The sequence below is a fragment of the Benincasa hispida genome, chromosome 9, assembly GCF_009727055.1.
Source record: "Benincasa hispida cultivar B227 chromosome 9, ASM972705v1, whole genome shotgun sequence".
Lineage (NCBI taxonomy): Eukaryota > Viridiplantae > Streptophyta > Magnoliopsida > Cucurbitales > Cucurbitaceae > Benincasa > Benincasa hispida.
In genome coordinates, this window is record NC_052357.1 from 52344775 (window position 1) to 52367907 (window position 23133).

General features: G+C 35.7%; 2 protein-coding genes across 2 annotated transcripts; one reads left to right on the top strand and one right to left on the bottom strand.

Moving 5' to 3' along the window:
• Positions 1-148: 148 nt before the first annotated feature.
• On the top strand, positions 149-2249 carry LOC120087294 (CRS2-associated factor 2, mitochondrial). Its single transcript, XM_039044242.1, has 5 exons — positions 149-677; positions 907-1034; positions 1154-1379; positions 1621-1748; positions 1865-2249. The coding sequence occupies exons 1-5, from the start codon at positions 179-181 to the stop codon at positions 1955-1957; spliced, it is 1074 nt and encodes a 357-aa protein (XP_038900170.1). The 5' UTR covers positions 149-178; the 3' UTR covers positions 1958-2249.
• A 48-nt stretch (positions 2250-2297) lies between these two features.
• Positions 2298-5326, bottom strand: LOC120087293 (purple acid phosphatase 18). The gene is made up of 5 exons (XM_039044241.1): positions 5007-5326; positions 3801-4469; positions 3389-3577; positions 3218-3306; positions 2298-2718 (listed from the first exon to the last, which is right to left on the bottom strand). Exons 1-5 carry the CDS (start codon positions 5148-5150, stop codon positions 2511-2513), a joined length of 1299 nt encoding a protein of 432 aa, XP_038900169.1. The 5' UTR covers positions 5151-5326; the 3' UTR covers positions 2298-2510.
• Between the last annotated feature and the right edge of the window lie 17807 nt (positions 5327-23133).

Here is a 23133-nt window from a genome sequence, read left to right on the forward strand (position 1 = left end):
TCCACACGCCCTCAAACGTATTTACCAAACTACCCCTACCTCGTCTTTCAAAATGACGTGGTTACCCTTGCTACGCTACGCCCCACGGAACGACGCTGTATAGAGTTTCTTCTTCACTACCTCTCTGCATTCTGCAAGACTGCAACTTCAGTATACCCTCGTCGAGAGAGAGCTGCCGATGATGGCGACTCATTTCCGAACCCGGATCAGATTTCCAGATCACTCGAATAAAAAACCCAGTGGGTATTTCTTCTTCATTTGCCGATTTATCTCCAAATCTCTGTCTGAAAGCAGTTACGATCCTCCATTTACTCCTGTTTCGAAGCTCCGAAAGGCAAAGAAGAAGAAGACCCACGATGGAAATTCGAATTCAAACGAAAAGCCTACCCTCCCACTCCAGTCGGATCTTCCTTTCGACTTCTTCTACTCCTACTCTGAGACCAATCCCTCAGTTAACCCTATAGGCTATCGAGAATCGCCTAAATTCTCACCGTTTGGACCGGGCCGGCTCGACCGGAAATGGACTGGAACTTCGGCCCCTGCGGTGGTGGAAGTGAAAATAAATGAAGTGTTAGAGGAGAGGAAACGGATTCTTGGAGACCCATTATCGGAGGAGGAAGTTGCAGAGCTTGTGGAACAGTATCGGCATAACAATTGCTCTCGGCAAATCAATCTTGGTATATACGACATTAGTTTTTCAATCATTTTGATGGCTTGGGTTTTTGTCATGTTAATGGGAGGAAATTTGGTGGTAGCTGTATGGTTGAATACCTTTTCCTTACTTGTGATATTCTATATTGTTCTTCTTGTCTGTCATGATCATAAACTGTTCCTCAGAACTTTTTTGAGATTGAGAAAGAAGGAATAAAGGGTTTGAGTGGTTGGTTATGCATTTGGCTTATATAGGAAAGGGGGGAGTTACTCATAATATGTTGGATGACATACACAACCACTGGAGAAGGGCTGAAGCTGTGAGGATCAAATGCTTGGGAGTGCCAACTCTTGATATGGACAATATATGTTTCCACCTTGAGGTTTGATTTGTTTGAACTACATCCATTCCTCACGTATCCAACATAATTTTGTCTTGTTCTTTATTTCAAGGTAGACTTTCACTAGGAAAATACCGATGTGAGCTATAGTTTCTTTCTAGGACAAGTCTGGTGGGAAGATTATATATCGACATATCAACATTCTTCTTTTATACCGTGGTCGAAACTACGATCCTAAGAATCGACCAACTATCCCTCTTATGTTGTGGAAACCTTATGCGCCAATATATCCAAAGCTTGTGAAGAATGTGGCAGATGGTTTGTCATTTGATGAAACAAAGGAAATGAGAAACAGAGGATTGAATTCCCCTCCTCTGATGAAACTTAGTGAGTAAACTCCAAACTTTTCTTTTTCTTTTATATTATAGCTCAAATTACGTATATAATCCTTATGATCGAACCTTTGTTTAAGATTTCATTATTGTCCTTTGTGATCCTTGTGTGCAAGCTCAGGTTGACTACAATCTTTATTTATTTACAAACTTTGTATGTGTTTAAGATATGAATAGTAGAATGGTGTTTGTAGTTCTATGAGGCTGAACATTACCTTTTAATTTATTTTCTGTAGCGAGGAATGGTGTATATGTTAACGTCGTGGACAGAGTGAGGGAGGCCTTCAAGTTCGAGGAGGTGGTTAGACTAGATTGTATCCATGTCGGAAGCAGTGACTGCAAACAGATTGGTGTTAAATTAAGGGTAACTGTTAATGCTAAGTTTGTTTGTTTGTTTGTTTTAATCTAAAGATTAAAGCATAGAACTCCTGTCTAAGTTGATTGAAAACTTTCAATCCTAAATTTCTACCAACAATCCAGGTTTTGGTACCTTGTGTGCCCATTTTATTCAAGGATGAGCAGATTATTCTGTGGAGAGGGAAGAAAGATCATGAAGAGGACATGAACTCATAGATGGTGAATGGTTTCTCTTCCAGCATAATCAAATTATACTGTATACCCATTTTGTTTAGGGTTGAGCAGATTATTCCATGGATTGTGAAGAGACGAACTTGAAAGGCAGAGATAATGTAGACTGTAATGGTGCTACATATCTTGAATGAGTTTTGGAAATTTGTAGATTTTCATTTCTCAAAACCCCTTGTATTGTATTGTTGAAGTTGAGCATCTCGATTAAACTTGTAGTCGTAGCCCGTAGGGAAGTTTATATCTGATATTGGCTGTGAATGAGATAAATGTTTAATATCATACTGATGACTGACAAGATAGCTCGAGTAGTGGCCAATAATGATAATTGATACGCTATAATATATCAATATACATTATATATAGAATAATGAGTTCTAGTAAAACTACGGGTGTAGATGTAGACAAATGAGAATGATGGAAAGCAACTGATGTAACTAAGATGAAATATATGCGCACGCCAACTATATTTACATTAGAAGGGTAAGGAATTTCGTTCGAAAGTGGAAAGGATAAACTAAGTTAAGTAGATCCAAAGGTTTCATCTAAACTTCTTCAGTTGATGATTCTTCTCAGTAACACAGCCAGAAGCAACCAATGAGGTTATCCATGCTTGATCAGACTTTACTGGTTCATCATCATCATTTCTATGCCAACTCCAAAACGCATGAGTTGAGTTCACTATCTTCAGTTCCCCGTGACCAAAACTAGCTTCCCGAAAAACTGACCATTCAGGCTGTGAGTTGTACCTATAAAATACAACAATCCTCTTAATTCATACTTATTTTATCTTTGAATGAAATATCTATTTCTCAATGTTATTGTGTTCAGTCCTGTGTCCAAACTTAATCAATGTCATTCATTTCTAAATTCGAAACCAAATCCAGCAAGAATCCAGTGCATGGGGCTTACGATATAAATTTGCATATTACTATTTAAATTTTATAAGTAATATGCATTTCAGAAATTTACCAATAAATAACAAAATGAATTTTTATGCATGTTTTATGGACAAATAGAATTTCTAAGAGTTCTACGAGTATAAAGAAATAAAATGTAAAGGTTGTAAGATTTAAACAACTGTCAAAAAATTATAAATTGCAGAATATTTGAACTAAAGATAATTGTAAGATTTCTTTTCCTTTTTTAGGAGAAAATTTATGACTGAGAGATGATAACGGGAAAGAGATATAGAAATAAAAAGATGAAAAACCAATTATAAGTTGAGGAAATAGAGTGATCCCATACTTGTGAGCTAAACCTTCTCGGTTTCCTCCATCTCCAATAGTTATATGCACAGCGCCGCAAGGATCGGATTTTCCAGCATTCACACGTTTCTGCCATAGAGTGAAAATGAATCAAAGGATACTCGAGGAGAATAAGGAAGTCAGCTATATAAAAAGGATCAAAATAATTTACCGAGCGTTCATAAGCATGGACATGACCAGCAATTACTAGGTCTGCACCAGCTGCATATAACAACGGCTCCATGGCAGTCATCATATCTGCACCTTCACCTTGATGAGCTTTATTACTATTGTACCATGGCACATGGAATACCACTACTAGCCATGGTGTTCTTTCCCTGTCCACCTTTCCAAGATCAGCCTATTGAACAAGAAAATTTCTCAGGCCAGTAGTTATATCATTTCTCATACAAAAACAAATAACATAACAAAACAAAGCAAGCCATAACAAACAAACAAGGGATTCCTGGTAGTGGATTGAATCCAGAGGAGAATTGAATGGTCAAATCCAATGGCACTAGTTGGGTTGGACATTTTTAACTATTAGAAGATGCCTTCTACAAAGAAGTTAAAAGCTCACGAACCTTCAACCATGCATATTGATCTGAGGATTCATCATAATCTGTGTATGATCCAAGCATAATCACATGAGTTCCAGCAACTTCAAAAGAATAATAGAGATTTGAACTTGATCCACTCTCCTTAAATGGCATCTTCCATCTTGCATTATAGGAGTCAAATGGAGGCTTCAATATCAATAAGTTCTCCTTTTCATGGTTCCCTTGAGTTACCATCCAAGGCCTTGCACTTGCAAGCGGCTCCACAAGCTCACCGAATGTATCCCACAGGTGCTGCAAGTAATCGGCATAGGATAGGTCACCTGGAAGCAGATGTACATCATATTTGCACAGATCAATGTGATCTAATGTTGACTTAGTCCATCCAGTTTGACCTAGATCCCCTGCCACTGAAAAAGTAATTGGCAACTGGGAAGGAGGTGTCTTCAGTTGAAACTCAGAACCTTCCCCTCCACATCGGTAATAATAAACAGTGCCAGCCTTTAGAGGCCCAATTACTGTATGGTGTATCTTTCCTGACTTGTAAAAAATATAACTATAAGAGGTGCTCTCTCCTTGAGAAATAGAAGTATATTCTCCTGGTGATGTTCCATATTCAACATAAGAAGGAGCAGAATGATCGTTAGTAATCCATGTGACTCTCATATGCTTGTCTCCTGCTAGGGAGATATGCACCTGCAAGGAAGTAGTGAAATATTGAAACAAAAGGAACTCAAACAACTCTAAAAAAAGGGGGAAAGAAAGAAATGTGGTAAGTTGATAGGCTGTGTTACACTCAATCATTCATCCGTATTCTTAACACTCTCCATTTATGGGCTAACCTACAAGCTTAAGCTAATAAGTTTCGGCATAATCATCATTTGTTCATATTCTTAACCAATCTATGTCAATAATCAAAACTAAAAACGTTACCAAATTCAAAAGAAAAAGAAATGATGACTGTTCTTAACCTAGAAAGCCGACGAAAGTTTTTCACAAACAAACACACAGATGAACAATAATAAATACATAGATTTAACTGGTCCCAGAAAATTGACAAAAAGCAACTAGAATTACTGTACAAAGAGAATTCTATTTAGGAGCGATTTGCGTAGAAGAATCAAGCTACAGAAAAATCAAGCATGGCTATGAAATGGATCTTCAAAAACCCTATACAACAACGACACAATCTCGATAGCACAAAGAAAGCTCAAGAAAAATGAAAATGAAAACCTGGTGGGGTTGAGAAGATGATTTCGAATTCCATGGAAAATGCAGAGTTTCGCGTGGTTGAGGACGAACATAATCAGCTCTTGGAGTGGAGATGATTGACAGGAAGAAGAAGAGGAAGAGGAAGATCGTTAGATTAGCTTCCATTTTTCACGCGAATTCGTTTGTTTGCTATCTAGAATTTCTTGAGAACACAGAAGAATCAAGAATGATTGAAGATAAATCCAATCTCTTTTTGAAAATTGTTTGTTTGTGTGAAAAGAAGAACAATTTGTCAAAAGATTGTCATTTAGCTTTTGTCTGCAAAAGTAAAAATTGTCATTTCTCATTCATACATTATAGTGGAGATATCCCATCCGTCACTCAAATTTTGGACCACTCAACTCAAAATGAGTTTGATTTAGTAGTAATGATATATATTTTCAATTTAAGAAATTGAAAATTCAATTTCCTATCTCAACGGTTGTGATAAAAAAAGAAAAATTTGGTAATCTATTTTCTAAAATAGAGACATTAAGGCCAACAAAAGCGTAGTTCGATTGGCATAATGTTCATACTAAATATCGTGATTTGAAGTTCGATTCCTCCACCTCACACTTTAATTAAAATAGAGATAGAGGAAAAATAGAGAGAACGATGAGATGAAAAACTTAAACCCAAAAGGGCAAGACCATATAGTCTAGCAAAATGGTTCGTTTGGATAGTTTACTGAAGTTGTTGAGAGTTGCATCAATCTTCATTATAAACTTTCAATTTCTATTGATTTGAATTAAAAAAAAAAAAAAAAAAGCCATATGAAAATCATCATAAATTCACTACTTTCAGTAAAATCAAGTTTGGAACGAAATTAAATTAAATTAATATAAAAATTAATTCATTAAATAATTTTGTCAATGCTACCATTCCAACAAAAATTGAGCTCTAGTTTTGTTTTTATTTGAAATGTTATCTATTTTATATCATATTTATGCATTATTACAATGAAAGCATGAGATTAGAGGAATACTTCTCAGGTTATAATAAAACTATAACGATCAGATTCCTTAAGACTTAAATTAAGTGTAACGATCCGCCTCCCTAGGATTTAAGCTAGGTCATTACTATAGACATGCATGCAAGAAATTCAAATTGACATCTTTTTGTAACTTAGTAAAAACCAAATAAATGGACCAAAGATAATTAATTTCATTAAAACCAAAATAACTTAAATTCAAGTAGTAGGATACCCACAAAGCCATAAAATAAAACTAGAAAATTTCCTTAAAAAGTCTAAACCACAAATACCAAATCCTTAGGTTTAAATATCAAAACTAAAAATAAAAAACATAAAAAACCTAAAAATATGAGCGAAAGCATATGACTGGTCCTAATGGCTCGATCATAGATTCCGCTTGTCATTCGCCGGCGCGTCCTTAACCTTACCTGAAAAAAATATATATGAAAAGGATGAGTATAAAAAACTCAGTAAATAACCTCACTACCGGAGTCAGGTTAAGCATTTATGTCCAAAAAATGTTGTTGGGATTGGTGTCTTAAATCTCCATTTAATCTCGTAGTTTGTAAACTTTGTATAAATATATTGTTGTTAATAAAATAAGTATTATTTTATAAGCATATACTCAATCCAATAACTAAGATCCGAGGTTATTTCATGTAATTTAAACAAGTATGTAGAGACATACAAGTGGATCTTGTTTAAATAATAATCTAAACGGTCTGTAGTAGATGGATAAGGCTGAGTACCTTATTTTGATGACAATACGGATACAACCCGCTTTGTAGGTGTTACAAGTGTTGTAAAGTGATACAAATGGTTTGATCCTGATCATTCATGTGGAGACATGTGAGTGGGGGTATCCTATACAAAGAGTTTGTATAAAACTGGACCATGAAATGATTAGTCTCTTTATATAACGTCGTTAATAATAGAGACTTACATTTCACTAGGATGACGATGGGTGACATGACCGAAATCTTGAGTGAGTTGTGAACTCTTGATCATGAAGGCGGTCCTTTGATTTGTATGGGTGAGCGTGGCCAGATTGCCAACTCAGGAAGCCTACCAACTAACTCCTTCCCTTATGCAGGGGCAAGTAGATAAATTGTTCCCTTAAAGGTTGATTCCGAGTCTTGAACATAGTGGCCACACTCTCTCCTGGTCCGAGATGGACTTAGTCATAGTTAGACTATGACTTCTTGTTCATTACAGGAATCAGTGGTACTTAAGGAGTTAGATGTAACTACAGGGACAAAACAGTATTTTGGTCCAACTTTACTTACGAGCAATTTGTGAAGGGTCATCGCACTGTTGATTGGTTATATCCAATAGACACAAAAATTAATTTGTAGTGCAAAGAATGCAGCTGTCGGTCTTTAGTGGAGTGATTAGCAGTTAACAGATGTTGGGTAATTTAATTAAAAAGTTTAATTAATTATTCGAGTACATTGAAGCTTCAATCTACAGGTCCATAAGGTCCCCTCTATAGCTCAACAGGGATTTAAATCGAGGATTAATTTGAAGTATTCAAATTAATTAAGGGAATTAATTATATGTGATATAATTAATTAACTTGATTATATATGCGATATAATTAATATAATGTATTTGATATATTACAATTTAAGATAATATGAGAGGAATTCGAATATGATTCAAATACCAATTATATGAATGAAATTCATGTAATTAAATATAAATATAATTTATCTTGAGAGGAATTAAATATTTGGATATGATCCAAATATCAATTATATGGATGAGGTTCATATAAGTGAATTTTGTTGGGTTGTGTGTCCTAAAACTCGCAGTTTGTAAAGTTAAACACATTCTATTATCAATAAAGATATTATTCAACATTTCTTCAATAAAGTTGTTATTGAATCTTTAAATTGCATACATACAGTCTAAATTCAATAAACTAAGATCCATGGCTATTGGTTGAATACTTGAACTTTATGCAGAGACATAAAGATGGATCAAGTTCGAGTAAATAGCCAAAATGGTTTATAGTATACGAATAAGGTTGGGTGCCTTGTTCTAGTAACACTATTGGATGCGGTCTACTCTGTAACGGTTACGAGTTTTGTAAGATACTACAAACAAAGTGATTCTTATTCGTTCAGGTATTGACATGAGGAGTGGAGGCGTCCTATGCAATGAGTTTGCATAAGATCAGACCAAGAAATAAGTCACTATTACTTTATAGACGTTTTTCTTAGATAACCTAGGCAACTCAATCTTAATCTTGAGTTAACAATGAACTCCTGTTTATTCGGGATTATCCTTAGATTTGCATAGGTGAGGGTTGGCTTAATAGCGTTGGCTTAATAAGCCTCCCATTTCAGGGGTAAGACCGAGTAGATAGCTGGGGATATAGGGTGTAAGACGGAATTCACACCTACCCGATTTAGGGATAGGAGAAAGTATTGGGGTTGATGCCCTAAATCTTGTAGGGTCCTATAGTTTGTAAACACGTGTATGAACAAACAGTTTTGTAATTTATAATATGAGATATTTTATTCACTTCAGTCTATGAAATATGAGATATTTTAGTTGCATTAACCACAAACCAATAAACTAAGATCCATGGCTATCGTTGTAATTTAAGCATGTATGTGGAGACATATAAGTGGATTGTGCTTTAAGTGATAACCTAAATGGTCTATAGTATATGGATAAAGGAGGGAAACCTTATTCTAGTGACGCTACGAATGTGATTCGTTTTATAGAAGTTACAAGTGTTGAAAAGTACTACAAATGGTCTGATCCTGACCATTTATATATTAGACATACGAGCGGGGATGCACTATACAAAGGAGATTGTATAAGACCGAACCACAAAATGTTTAGTCTCGTTATATAACATTGTTTATGACAGAGACTTTCATTTTACTACGATGTCCATAGATAACATGACCTTAATCCTAAGTGAGTTAGGAACTCCTGCCTATGAGCGTGGTCATTTGATTTGCATGGGTGCTAATGGCCAGATTGCCGACTCAAACCTACGACTTTGGGGATTCGTCTGATTAAGGAGCTAGGAACTCAGCTACACAAGAATAAATTCAATCCTTCCCCAAAACAAGGATAGGTAGATAAATTGCTCCCTTAAGGGCTGATTCTGTGGCTTGAACAATGTGGTGCCACACCTTCTCTTGGCCCGAGAAGGGTTTAATCATAATGGGACTATGATGTATTGTTCATTAAGGAATCAGTGGTACTTAAGGAGTTAGATGTAACTACAGGGAAAAAACGGTAAACTGGCCCAAATGTACTTACGAGCGATTTGTGAAGGGTCATCGTACTGTTAATTGGTTTTATCCAATGGACACATAAATATATATGTAGTACAAAGAGTGCAGCTGTCGCTCTTTAGTGGAGTGTCAGGCAGTTAACGGATGGTGGATATCGTGATTAAAGAGTTTAGTCAGTTATTCACGTACCGTTGGAGCTTCAAGCTACAGGTCCATAAGGTCCCTTTGATAGCTCAATGGATTCATGTTAAGAATCAGTTTTTGGGTTAGTTTGAAGTGTTCAAATTAACAAGAAGGAATTTGATTATATATGATATAATTAAATTGATTCAATTATATGTGATATAATTGATTTAATGTATTTGATACATTATTTGATTGGAGAAATTAATATAAATATAATTTATATTAAATGTCATAAAAGAGAAAAATAACTATGGTTTATATGTTACATATGATGTGATATTAAAACTATGGGTTTTAAATACAATATGATAAATTAGTTATTATATTTATTTATAATAAATTAATTATAAAATAATTGATTTCGTTTTTCTCCAATAACCAACTTAGTGGTTGGTTATAGACAGTTTTGGCAACCGAATAGATAAAAGTGAAAATTGTTTTAATTTTCAAGGATCCACACGTAAATAGCAAAAAGTTATATGATACCTTTGAGAGAGTAAGCGATCGATCGAGGATACTATACGACAATGACTCACTTGCTAAACGATCGAGTACATAAGTCTATACGATAGATTTCTTTCTTCTCCCACTACTTGATCGTCTACCCGATCGTCCAGTTACTCCTTCCCTTTTCCAAATTCATATAGAGCTCACATCTTCTGGATTCTCATATTGAGAATACCAAGGTGGCCTCATGGTAGTGTCAAGTTTCTATTCGAGGGTCGAGGATCGAGTTTCACTCGTTGCTGTTCGAGGATTTTCCAGAGGCGTGTTACGTTCGTGCTGTGGGACGCGTTGCTGAGTTCGATCGAGGAAATACTATAAGAAAAGGTTCTTCAAGGGTATGTTTACTCGATCCCTTTGTTTTTCCTTTGTAGCATGTCGTAATTTACTCATTATGCATAACTGTTGTTGTTTGATTGAAAATGTCTTATTCTTTCACAATGGGGTTTGGAACGATCTACTTCTGCTCATTGGTTCTCTAGATTAAGAGTTCTTGTAGAAAAGTTGTTCTCTTAAGTACTGAATCTAAGTCTTGAACAAGGGGTGCTACCTTCTCACTGGCCCAAGAGGGATCCAGTTTAGTGCTTGAATCATAAACCAATTGTTCATTAGAGGATCCGTAGGAACTTAAGGAACAAGACGTAATATTAGGGGTAAAACAACATATTGACCCAGCCGCTATTACGAACAACCTGTGAAGGGTTGACTTACTGGTTATGGTTAAATCATATGGACACAAATACATCTATAATGAGGAGAGTGCAACCATCGAGCTATAATGGTGCGACTTGATGATTAACGAATACTGATTAATACAGTCTAGCCAATTAATCTTATATCGTTGGAGCTCATGATTTGTAGGTCCATAAGGTTCCTCTACTAGCTTGTAAAACAAGAACACCTTGAATTATTAAATTAAGTGAATTTGGATATCAATTTGAATTGTTCATATTGAATTTCAATTTGAATTCAATTTGAAAATGTTCAAATTGAAATTAGGGTTTGAATTTGAATAGGTTCAAATTCGAATTAGGGTTTGTATGATTATATTTGATATAATTAACGTTTAATTTATTGAAATTAAACGAAATTGGAGAGTTTATAATATTTAAATATTGATTTAAATATTAATTACATGAATAGGATTCATAGGTATGTGATCAATTTAATATTTGATATTAAATTAATTAATTAATTAAATATGTTTAATTAATTTCCAATTTTAATCCAATTTAAGAAATTGGATTTTGTTTTTCAAATTTGATTACTAATGAATTAATCAAATCAAATTTTAGTTAATTAAATAATTAACTGAAATTTGAATTTAAAATTTGAGAAAAATAGAAATTTTGTAAAAATGGAGAAAGTGGGGTTTTCCAACATTTTCTCCATGCATGAGGTGTTCTTCATGCAATGACACACAATTCCACTTCCTTCTTCAAGCAACTGCTGGCAATGTTGTTGCTGATCAGTGCTTGCATGGAGAAGAGTGATAAAACACTTTGAATTGAAGAGGAAGAAGGAGTGCTTTGAGCTAAGAAATGAGTTTCTGAACTCAACTTCTTCTTCCACTCAAAACCCAAAAAACTAACTTCACAAATTCACTCAAATTCGAGTTTCACCACTCAAATTCAAGGCTGAGAATAGTAAAGAAGATCTCTTGGTGGTTCACTAACAATTTGGAGCTGAATTAACATGAAGAGCAGCTTGGATTTGGGAGAGTTCAACAAAGGTAAGTTCATTTTGAAACCTTCTTGTGTTTTTCTGAAAATGCATGCTTTAAAACTCAAATTAAATGTAATTAGAGTACTTATTGATTCTATCTGTTTCATTGCATGCTCGTGTATTCCATCAATTGGTATCAGAGCGTGATTTAAGCACTCAATTAGTGTTAATTTGAGTTTTGGTGGGTGAATTTCTAAAATTGCATGTTTATGGATTAATGTGGATGTTTGCCAGCTTTGGCATTAGATTTCTCTTTGATTTCCAAGTTAAAGTTGTAATTGGCTCTTGTTTGATGAGCTTAAATGTGTGCTTTAGAGTATATAATTTATTTGGAATCATTAGAGTCCAAATTAGGTTGTAATTTGGAGATTGAAGAAAGCAAGGTCGAGGAAATTTTTTTGCAGAACTACTTCTGTCCAGGCAGCGTTGCAACGTTGTTCTTTGTGGTTGCCTAGATTGTGGTGTTCTTTCCACAGTGTCGCAACGCTAGGATGCAGCGTCCCGACACTGTTCATCCTAGCCAGTGAGAGAATGACTGGAGCTAGCAAGATCGAGTGAGATTTCGAGCGAGGATCGAGATTTTGATCGAGCGAACGAGATTCTGGTTGAGTAGCGAGTTTCAATCGTTGACCAAGTGAGGAATCCGTTTTGAATTGATTTGACTGAGTGAGGATAAACGACGATTGGTTTTCTTCAATTCCAGTCTGGTTCAGCTCAAATTCGGTCCGATTCATCCATTTTTGGACCGATTCCACCCATTTTGATGCCTTGGAGGTTCGGTTCGAGCGATTTGGGTCTTGTTTGGGTTGGTTCGAGCAGTTCTACACCAATTTGAAGTTGTTTTTGGACTGATATTGTAATAATTTTGTTATATGTTTGCTTAGAATGCCAAAGTTGAGCCATATCAGTATTATTTAAATAGTTATTCATGTGATTTATGTTGTATTTAATTTTAAACATGTTTGTGCATATCGTATGCTATTTAGATTTAAAATCTCACCATAGGAAGTATGTTTCATGCGTAATATATATGTTATAAATTGTTATAATGTATAAAATGCATGTTTAGGATTTCAGTTATTTAATATAACTGTTATATTAAATTGGAATGCCTTTGATGTATGTTGTGGATGTAATAACATGTCTAATTTTTATAAGTTGTTATAAAATTGAGTTAGACATTAAAATCCATAACAAAGATAAGCTGCATGCTCAAGTAGGTTAATCACCCATTTTAATAAGTTAAAATAGGTTGACATCTTGTAAAACGTGGTTGCAAACTCAACTGGTATATAATCTTGTCTAAGGTTGGAGGTACTTAAGTTGACGGTCTACAAAATACCTCCTACCTGGGGAATATGGCCGAATAACTGAGCATCGTTAACCAGTTTTATAAGCAAACGTGAGCAGTGTGAGGTAATAAAATAGTTTATCACCTAGACATCGTAGGTTTAAATCTATTTATAAGTGTTATACTTGGATAAACCAAATAGACTTAGGGTTGTTTAATTAGTCGAAATAAACGTAAGTATAAATTTACCCAAATTAATAGTAAAACACTTCAGTGGGAATTTAACAACTTATATGATAACATTATTAGAACACTTCAGTGGGAGATTAATAACATATACGATACGTTATTTTTAGCTCTCATGTCTTTAAGAATTCACAATCGAGATTTAAGCGGTACTCATGTCACCCTGGAAGTGACCTCCATTCAGAAAGTATTTGCATAAATCAAAGATTCAGGTGAATAAGGGGAAGTCGTTCAAATAAAAATCAAGTATATGATACATTGATTTCAACTTTCACGTCCCTACAAAATTTACATTGTGTGATCCATATAGTGCTTCGTGTCGATTATACCTCGACTGCTCCATTCGGAAAATGTTTGTATGGGTCAAAAGCAAGGTGAATGGGGAAAGTAGTTCATAGTAAGTGGGTGAAGGATATGTGTCAATGTATCCTACGCTCTCTTCCATTAGTTTGGACCGTTAAATTCCTATATTGTGCCTGCTGGTTTGCTTTAGGCGGCCCTTACTGGTCGTTTAACAACGGCTATCCCCTCGGAGGGTTGTAACATAGGATTTGAAACAACTTAAATTCCAGAAATGGATAGGATTTATTAGGTCCATTCCCAACCTTGACTCTCCATTTCGGTAGCATCGTTGGAGCTGACCTTTGAGGTTTGAAAATAGAGGGTTACACGTATAGAATTACTAAAGTGTTAGTAATTTCTGACTGAAAATGGTAACTGAACAACTACAGGAATAAGAGTTATTCTGGAGATAGTTTTTGGTCAAAATTATTTTGCTTTAATGAAGAAGTATTTGACTGCCCCTCGGTAGCACTTATTTTGACTCACTATAGTATTGTTGCAAATAAATAACGGTTATGGGTACATTATTACTTGTTTTGCTAAAACTTGATTTTGGATTTAGGTGCAATTTTACTAAATTAGAATTTATTTAAAATTTCAGCATGTCGAATTCTTCTAGAATAATTCCTCCCGAATTAGTTAATAGTAAAATCGAATCAACGTACAAATTACTAGTAGTTGATGGTTCTAAAAGAGTTTTAACAGAGGATTATCCTCTATCTCCCAGTTCATATAAAGTTTTGAACGATGTTGATCAGAATGCAAAATTTGAACAACAAGATGAATATGATTTACTTGTTATCGAAGTGTGTTTAGTGGAAAACGCTAAAACCTGGATAATAGATTCAAGTGTCGCTAATCACATCTATACTTTCTCATAGGAAACGAGTTCCTGGAGACAGTTGACAGAAGGCGAAGCAATCTTTAAGGTAGGGACCGGGGAGGTTGTTTTAGCTAAAGCAGTGGGAGATATGAAGTTAAGATAGATACATTTTACTTAAAAATGTTTATTACATTCCTTCTATGAAAAGGAATTTAATATCTATCTCTTATTTGTTGGAACAAAATTACAAGGTTTCTTTTTAAAATAATGAAGTGTTCATTACTTCAAAGAATGTCAAAATTTGTTCAGTAAAATTAGAAAACAACTGAAACTCATAATAAGAAAAGGAAAGTCTCTCCAAATGTCTATCTTTGGCACTTGAGACTAGGTCACATAAATCTCAATAGGATTGAGAGATTGGTTAAGAATGATCATCCAAATAAGTTAGAAGATAGTTCTTTATCGCCATGTGAATCCTGTTTTTAGGGTAAAATGACAAAGATTTTTTTTCTGGAAAAGGTCTTAGAGCTAAAGAACCCTTAGAACTCGTACATTCAGACCTTGCCTTATGAATGTTAGAGCTAGATGAGGGTATGAATATTTCATCAGCTTTGTTGATGACTATTCAAGGTATGGGCATATTTACCTAATGTACCAAAAGTATGAAACATTTGAAAAGTTTAAAGAGTATAAGGTTGAGGTTGAGAACCATTTAGGTAAAAAGTTTAAAACACTTTGATCAGATCGAGGTGGTGAATATATGGACTTGGAATTCCAAAACTATTTGATAGAACATGGAATCTAGTCTCAACTCACAGTGCCTGACACATCTCAGTAAAATGGTGTGGTAGAAAGAAGAAATTGAACTTTGTTGGACATGGTTTGTTCCATGATGAGTTATGCCCAGTTACCAAGTTCTTTTTGGGGTTATGCAGTTCAAACTGCATTGTATATTTTGAACATGGTACCCTCGAAAAGTGTTTCTGAAACACCTTACGAGCTCTGGAGATGACGTAAAGGAAGTTTACATCACTTCAGAATCTGGGGTTGCCCAGCACACGTGTTGGCGCAAAATCCAAAGAAATTGGAATGCCATTCCAAAGTATGCCTATTTGTAGGTTACCCTAAAGAAACAGAGGGTGGTTACTTTTACGATCCTCAGGAAGACAAAGTATTTGTATCGATAAATGCAACTTTCTTGAAGGAGGATGATAGAGCTCAAAGCCTATGTCTTTAATAAGCCTCGGGTTTGGCCAAAAGAAAATTTATAATAAACCAAACTACTCCTATCACTACTAAAACGTAGCAATAGTGGTAAATCCGAGTCGATCCACATAGAAGCGCGATTGGTTTCGTTGAGTTAATTTTCTAACCAGAGCGATAAATTGGGGTTTTCGTGTGGAAGAGATAACATGTGCGAAATTAAAATAAAAGGATAAATGTAATCTAGGATAGAAGTCTATCTAATTTCTAGAGCAAATGAGAGTTCCTATGCAATTTCTTTCATTAGGCACCAATTAATTATGCTGAATTTGTCAATCCCTCAACCTATTAGAAATTCTAATAGCCCAATTAGCCCAATTCGATGTTAAACCAAATTAGCCCTAATTCAATTTACAACTTTTCCTTCTTAGCGACATACAAGTTAAAATTGAATTGCATTACGAAAAGGTTCAATTGTTGAGACATACTACAAGCCGGAAAGCCATATCTTGTAGCATGATTTATTTGGAAAGATCATACTAGGGCATACATGAGTTTGGCCAGAAAAAGTCTAGAACCTAAATATGCGATCCTAATACTTGCAACTAAATCAATCAATGATGCATAGACTAGAATGATTTTGCAAATAAGAATATCAACAAATTAATTTGTCAGAAGAATTTATCGAAACTCTATTAATATTAAAACAAATCCAACCAAAGAATTCACAAGATTGCAGTTAAATTAATTAAGAAACCTTCAAGAAATTAAACATAGGGCTCTTGCTCAAAGAAACTAGATAGGAATTACCTCTTAATTCATAGACAAATTTGAGATACACATCCGTTCCATTGATTACAACCCAAAACAAAATAAAAACTAACCTAAAGATATTGAAAATTGAAGGAAAAGGAAGAAGAATGAAGATTAACTTCGGCATCCATCGATTTGGTCTCCAAAATTCAGCATATTTTGACCTAAAGACGAAGGGAGGATTTATAGGAAAGATCGCAGCGTCGCAACACTAAAAACAGCGTTGCAACGCTCACTTGCACGCATACTAACCGTGTTCGTTCGTCAAAGTTCATAGCATTGCGACGTTGTAAAGCAGCACAGTGTCGCAACGCTGCACATTCTGCCTTAGAGCGTCAAGCTAGTGTTGCAACGCTGTGATAGTGTAGTGGCAGTTTCATAATTTTTACTATTTTAAAGCCTGGCAGCTTAAATCACCTCCAAATTACTTCAAATAAGTACTGTTTGTCTCTGATTTCTTGGTTCTACCTCTTCAGTGCGTGATACCTACAAAATAAGACAATAAACACATAAAATCCATTAACGAGCCTAAATTAAGCTAAGAATAATAGCTCTTTTTTAGAGCTAACAAACACCCCTAACTTAATTCTTGCTTGTCTCAAGCAAGACATAACAAAATATAGGTATGAAACTTAGGATGCAAATGAGCAACTCGAATCTTAAGGCTAAAGATAACAAACTCTTCTCAAAGAAAGGGTCTTTCAAATGCATGCACTTAATCAAGAAATTTAAAATTAATTCTCTATGCCCCACATGTGTGTGCACTTAGCCAATCCTATCTAGGTCTCTACTTGTTGGGGTTGACGCCCTAAAGTCTCGTGTTCTGTAGTTTGTAAACAGTATGTACGAACACTTGTGTTGTTAATATATGATATTTACTTCACATCTTGTATTTTGCTCGGTTAATTATTTTATTTGCTTTACCACAAACCAATAAACATAAAATCCCCAGTTATCTGTATGGTGACTCAAGCATGTATGTGGTGACATACAAGTGGATCATGTCTTGAGTGATAACCAAAATGGTCTGTAGTATATGGATATAGGAGAGAAATCTTATCCTGGTAACGCTACGGATGCGGCCCGCTTCGTGGAATGGTCACAAATGTTGTGATTTGTCACAGACGATCTGATCCTAATCATTCGTGTTGGGACATGCAAGTGGGGCATCCCATACAAAGAGTTTGTATAAGACCTAACCACGAAGTGTTAACGTCTCGTTATATAGCACCGTTCATGACAGAGACTTCACTTCACTAGGATGACCATAGGTAACATGACCTCAATCCTGAGTGAGTTGGGAAGTCCTGCCATTGAGGGTAGTCCTTTGATTTTATGGGTACGAGTGGCCAGGTCGCCGATTCAAACCTTACCATTTTTGGGATTCATCTGATTTGGGAGCTGGGAACTCAGCTGCACAAGATGGAATTCACTCCTTCCCCGAGGTAGGGGTAAGTAGATAGATGGCTCCCTTAAGGGCTGATTCTGGGCTTGAATGATGTGGGCACACACCTTCTCCTGGCCCAAGGAGTGTTCACGCATAGTTGGACTATGTTGTATTGTTCATTAGAGAAATCAGTGGTACTTAAGGAATGAGATGTAACTATAGAGGCAAAACGGTAAATTGACCCAACTGTACTTACGGCATCTGTGAAGGGTCATCGTACTCATGATTGGTTATATCCGATGGACACAGAATATATCTGTGGTAAGAAGAGTTCAGTTGTTGGTCTTTAGTGGGAATGCCTGATAGTTAACGGATGGTGGATCTCGTGGCTAAAGAGTTTAGTCAGCTATTCACGTACGTTGGAGCTTCGAGCCATAGGTTCATTAGGTCCCCTGGGTAACTTGGATAAAGTCGAGAACCAGTATTTGGGTTAATTTGAAATGTTCAAATTGACGAGAGGGAGTTCGATTATTATATGATATAATTTGACTGGTTAATATATTATTGATATAATTGGAAAATGTATGAGAAACATTATTATGGAGGAAATTAGATATAAATATGATTTATATCAAGTAGAGGAGAAAATACTATAGTAGATATGTGATATCAAACTATAGGATATAAATAATAATAAGATTATATTAATTAATTAATTAATTGATTAATTATATGATTAATTAATCCTTTTTCCACGTTCGGACGTGGGTAGTGGGCAGCATCGGTTATGGTAACCGATGAGTTAAAAATGAAAAAAGTTTTCATTTTGGATCGTGCATTTGATAATCCGTCAATTCGCCCAAAAGAATTCGGAAGCACGCGTTGGTGAAAGAAAACGATCGCTTGAGAGCCTATGCGATAGCATTCTCCGCCTAAACGATCATATACCTCGCGCCTAAACGATCGCACACTGTCGCCTAAATGATTAGATAGCTTCTCTAAACGATCTTATAGTGTGTCGATTTAGCTAAACGATCGTATACCTTTTCCTAAACGATTGTTCAGCAAATCCTACACGATCGTGTAGCTCCTCTATGCGATAAGCACTTCTGCTATACGATAGCGTTGTTTTCTCTCCTACTTGCTTATCGCCTACACGACTCGTTTTTCCTCCATCCTCTACCAAATTCACCAAAGCCCACCCTTTGGGTTTTCACTATGAGAATACCGGGGGCTCATTAGTGGTAGTGTCGTCCCCGTTGCCGCATTCGTGTTCACGTTGATCGTGTTGTTGCAGTCGACGTTCCCGCCGGGCGTTGGTAGATCTGTTGGAGGGTTTTCGCTGCATTGGAGTTCCAGAGTGTGAAGATAGTCTTCAACTGGTATGGAATTCTATCCCTATTATTTATCTTGTTCGGAGTATGCCGATAATTAGATTTATTTGCATAACTGTATGGGTTGAATGTATATAATTTGTATTTCGGTCACGGTGAGATCAGAGCGATCTAAACACGCTCATAGAACTCTTGGTATGAGATCCTTCACTACTAGCCTGAAAAAGTTTTATTCAGACCTCAACTCATTTTCCTCCTACTCTGGCTCGGAGGATCAAGAATTAAGCTCCCTAGCCTCAAGGTAGCAATGAAACACTTAAGCGAACCAAACCCTTTATTATTATTATTATTGTTATTATTATTATTATTTATTTCACTTTTATACACACGAAAGAGGAAACCTTATCTAGACACATCGTCTTCGTTTTGGCTTGCCCATACGGGTGTCATGCGAATCATCCAACTATGAGCAATGTCTCCTAACAAAATGCCGAAGCTTACTCATTCCTTGGGGTTCTTTAGCTCAGAGGGAAACTACGGGTGTCATAGCCGCTCCAGGTCAATCATAACCCAAGAAAGAGGAGTAATCCCCTTAAAAAATATCATACAAACTTTCTTTTACTCTACAACATGCATTCCTTTTAATTAGCAAACCATAGGCTTTTACATTACAACACAAGAGTTTGGAAAAAACCTAAGCATGCATTACTAGGTTGAGCTTCAGATACTTAACAACCCTCATCTAGAACTTTCGGAGTGACAACAAGCGTCTGGATCAAATAATCCAATCCTAAGCATTCAAAACTACAAATAAGACGGCTATATGCTCAAAATATGCAAGGGAATCAAGAAAATTTTTTAATTTTAGCCCAAAATCATGCATACACTCTATGAACCCTAAACAGGTCGAAGAGAGAGTTATCTAAATTCTATCACAGAAAGTCATCATCACAATACATGTATCATAAAAATCATATCAACAGTTCAACCACAAAGTCCGAGCTCAGGTGCTCAAGGACTTGCCAAACATGCATATATAACTACCACACCCAATTTTAAAACGATACATTGTCTCCAATATATCTCTAATCTAAACCCAATGAAAATAAAGGCAAGGGAATAGAAAACCTCCCCTGAAAACATAGTCACGCACGAGATAGTGGTGGTCGTAGTCTCGCCTAAAAAATATGCTCCTCACCTCTAGGTCATCCCTACAAAACAAAAACAAAAATAAATCTAATTTAGAAAACAAATAAAGAAAACAATAAATTTTTCACCTGGCTCCCTTCAGGAAGGGAAAATTTTTTACGTCGGTTGCTCGACGTGACCTATCCTCTATCAAGGTATAAAGAAATTCTTGTATTTCTTTGGTACCTTCTTGGATGAGTCGATATAGCCAGGTAAAGCTACAAGGCCCTTCATCTTTTGAAGAGAACTAGATAGGTTGAATTTGGTATTTTTCATATTAGTAAAAGGAAATAAAATAAAAGACTCAAGAACTGACTCTGCAGAAAATAAAGACTCTAACTCAACTGACTTGTGAGGTGAAGACGAGCAAAATTCAAAAATAAGAGGAATACCGGTACAAAGAACAGGGTGAGGCTTGTGAGCCTCTGACTCTTTTACCTAAAATTCTTCCAAATTAAGCCCATACTCATACTTAACCTCACTGACTCGTTCTTGATGTGGCAAAAGATAAACCTCATCATCCGAATTGGTCCACGCATATTCTATCACAAGGTCGAGCTCAGTGTCACAGACGCGAGATGGCTCTAAATGATATCCTACGCTCTTAGAAACGTCATTAGTATGATCACACATTAAATAATCCAATGCCTTACCTTGCTAAAAAATTTGAGGGACTGTCTATTCTGTAGGATCATCTATGTTCATATCACCGTTGGTCACCTTGGCATCCTTGGAGGGTGATTCATAAGACTCCTTCAGTTTCCTAACTGATTCAGCGATCTGAGCGATTTAGTCACTCAAACACTGAATTTCAGCTCTGACCTCATGTTTAAAATAGTGGTCGTCCTGCTAGAAATTGATGGGTTTTTTATAATAGTAGGAGCGTTCCTACACAAACTCACTAGAGCGATTAGAAAGTTCCCTAACTATATCCTCTAAATAAATACTTGTGTGGGTAGACTGATATGGCATTGGCAATGGTGCTTGGCTAGCCAACTCCCAAGGAGGATGACATCCACACTCAGAGTCGTGAGAATTCTGAACTTGCATATTAGACAAAGCTTGCACAATAGAGGTTAGTTCATAAATTTGATCTCTAAGATCACGAATCTCTCTTACCTTTGTTGATTCCCATTGCTTCACATATGGAAATCTATACCTGTTGATATTTCCTGGCACAAAAGACTAAATAGACATAAAAAAGGAAACAAATCAAAAGCAAAAGAATACTCTAACTAGAAATTTAACTAACGAAACATTAATGGCCTCTCGGCAACGGCACCATTTTGACAGAGCCTGAAGCCTATGTCGTTAATAAGCCTCGAGTCTGGTTAAAAGAAAATTTATAATACACCGAACTATTCCAATCATTACTAAAACGTAGCAACAATGGTAAGTCCGAGTCGATCCATAGAGAAACGTAATTGGTTTCGTTGAGTTAATTTTCTAACCAGAGCGATAAATGGGGGTTTTCGTGTAGAAGAGATAACATGTGTGAAATTAAAATAAAAGGATAAATGTAATCTAGGATAGGAATCTATCTAATTTCTAGAGCAAAAGAGAGTTCCTATGCAATTTCTTTCATTAGGCACCAATTAATTACGCTGAATCTGTCAATCCCTCAACCTATTATAAATTCTAATAGCCCAATTAGTCAAATGTGATGTTAAACAAAATTAGCCCTAATTCAATTTACGACTCTTCCTTCTTAGCAACATACAAGTTAAAATTGAATTGCATTACGAAAGGGTTCAATTGTTGAGACATACTACAAGCCGGAAAGCCATATCTTGTAGCATGATTTACTTGGAAAGATCATACTGGGGCATACATGAGTTTGACCAGAAAAAGTCTAGATTCTAAACATGCAATCTTAATACTTGCAACTAAATCAATCAATGATGCATAGGCTAGAATGATTTTGCAAACAAGAATTTCAACAAATTAATTTCTTAAAAGAATCTATCGAAACTCTATTAATATTGAAACAAATCCACCCAAAGAATTCATAAGATTGCAGTTAAATTAATTAAGAAACCTTCAAGAAATTAAAAACAAGGCTCTTGCTCAAAGAAACTAGATAGAGATTACCTCTTAATTCATAGATAAATCTGAGATACACATCCGTTTCATTGATTACAACCCAAAACATAATAAAAACTAACCTAAAGATACTGGAAATTGAATTAAAAGGAAGAATAATGAAGATTAACTTCGGCCTCCATTGATTTGACCTCCAAAATTCGGCATATTTTGACCTAAAGACGAAGGGGAGTATTTATAGGAAAGATCGCAGAGTCACAACGCTGAAAATAGCATTGCAATGCTCACTTGCGCGCGCTCTAATCGTGTTCGTTTGTCAAAGTTCACAGCGTCGTGACGCTGTAAAGCAACATTGCAATGCTACACATTCTGCCTTAAAGCGCCAGGATAGAGCGTCATGCTAGCGTTGCAACGCTGTGACGTGTAGTGGCAGTTTCATAATTTTCACTATTTTGAAGCCTGACAGATCAAATCACCTCCAAATTGCTTCAAATTAGTCTTGTTTATCTCTGATTTCTTGGTTCTACGTTCTCAATGCATGATACCTACAAAATAATACAACAAACACATAAAATCCATTAAATTAAGCTAAGAATAATAACTCTTTTTGAGAGCTAATAGAGGACCACATGAAGAAACATCAACCTCGCAGTAAGCTAGTAATAGAAGAAATGTCTAAAGAAATGATAAAATACATCAGCAAGAGTTGTTGATAGAGCAGATTCATCAACAAGAGTTGTTGATGAAACCGGTACTTCACATCCTTCTCAAGAGTTGAGAATGTTGGGTTT

Bases quoted from the DNA above. Each gene is read 5' to 3' on its own strand.
- LOC120087294 (XM_039044242.1), top strand. From the start codon at position 179: ATGATGGCGACTCATTTCCGAACCCGGATCAGATTTCCAGATCACTCG. The intron at 678-906 runs GTATATACGACA...TGGCTTATATAG, and splicing joins CTCTCGGCAAATCAATCTTG to GAAAGGGGGGAGTTACTCAT. The intron at 1,749-1,864 runs GTAACTGTTAAT...CCAACAATCCAG, and splicing joins AGATTGGTGTTAAATTAAGG to GTTTTGGTACCTTGTGTGCC.
- LOC120087293 (XM_039044241.1), bottom strand. From the start codon at position 5,150: ATGGAAGCTAATCTAACGATCTTCCTCTTCCTCTTCTTCTTCCTGTCA. The intron at 3,578-3,800 runs GTTCGTGAGCTT...CTTGTTCAATAG, and splicing joins ATCAATATGCATGGTTGAAG to GCTGATCTTGGAAAGGTGGA. The intron at 3,307-3,388 runs GTAAATTATTTT...ACTCTATGGCAG, and splicing joins TCCATGCTTATGAACGCTCG to AAACGTGTGAATGCTGGAAA.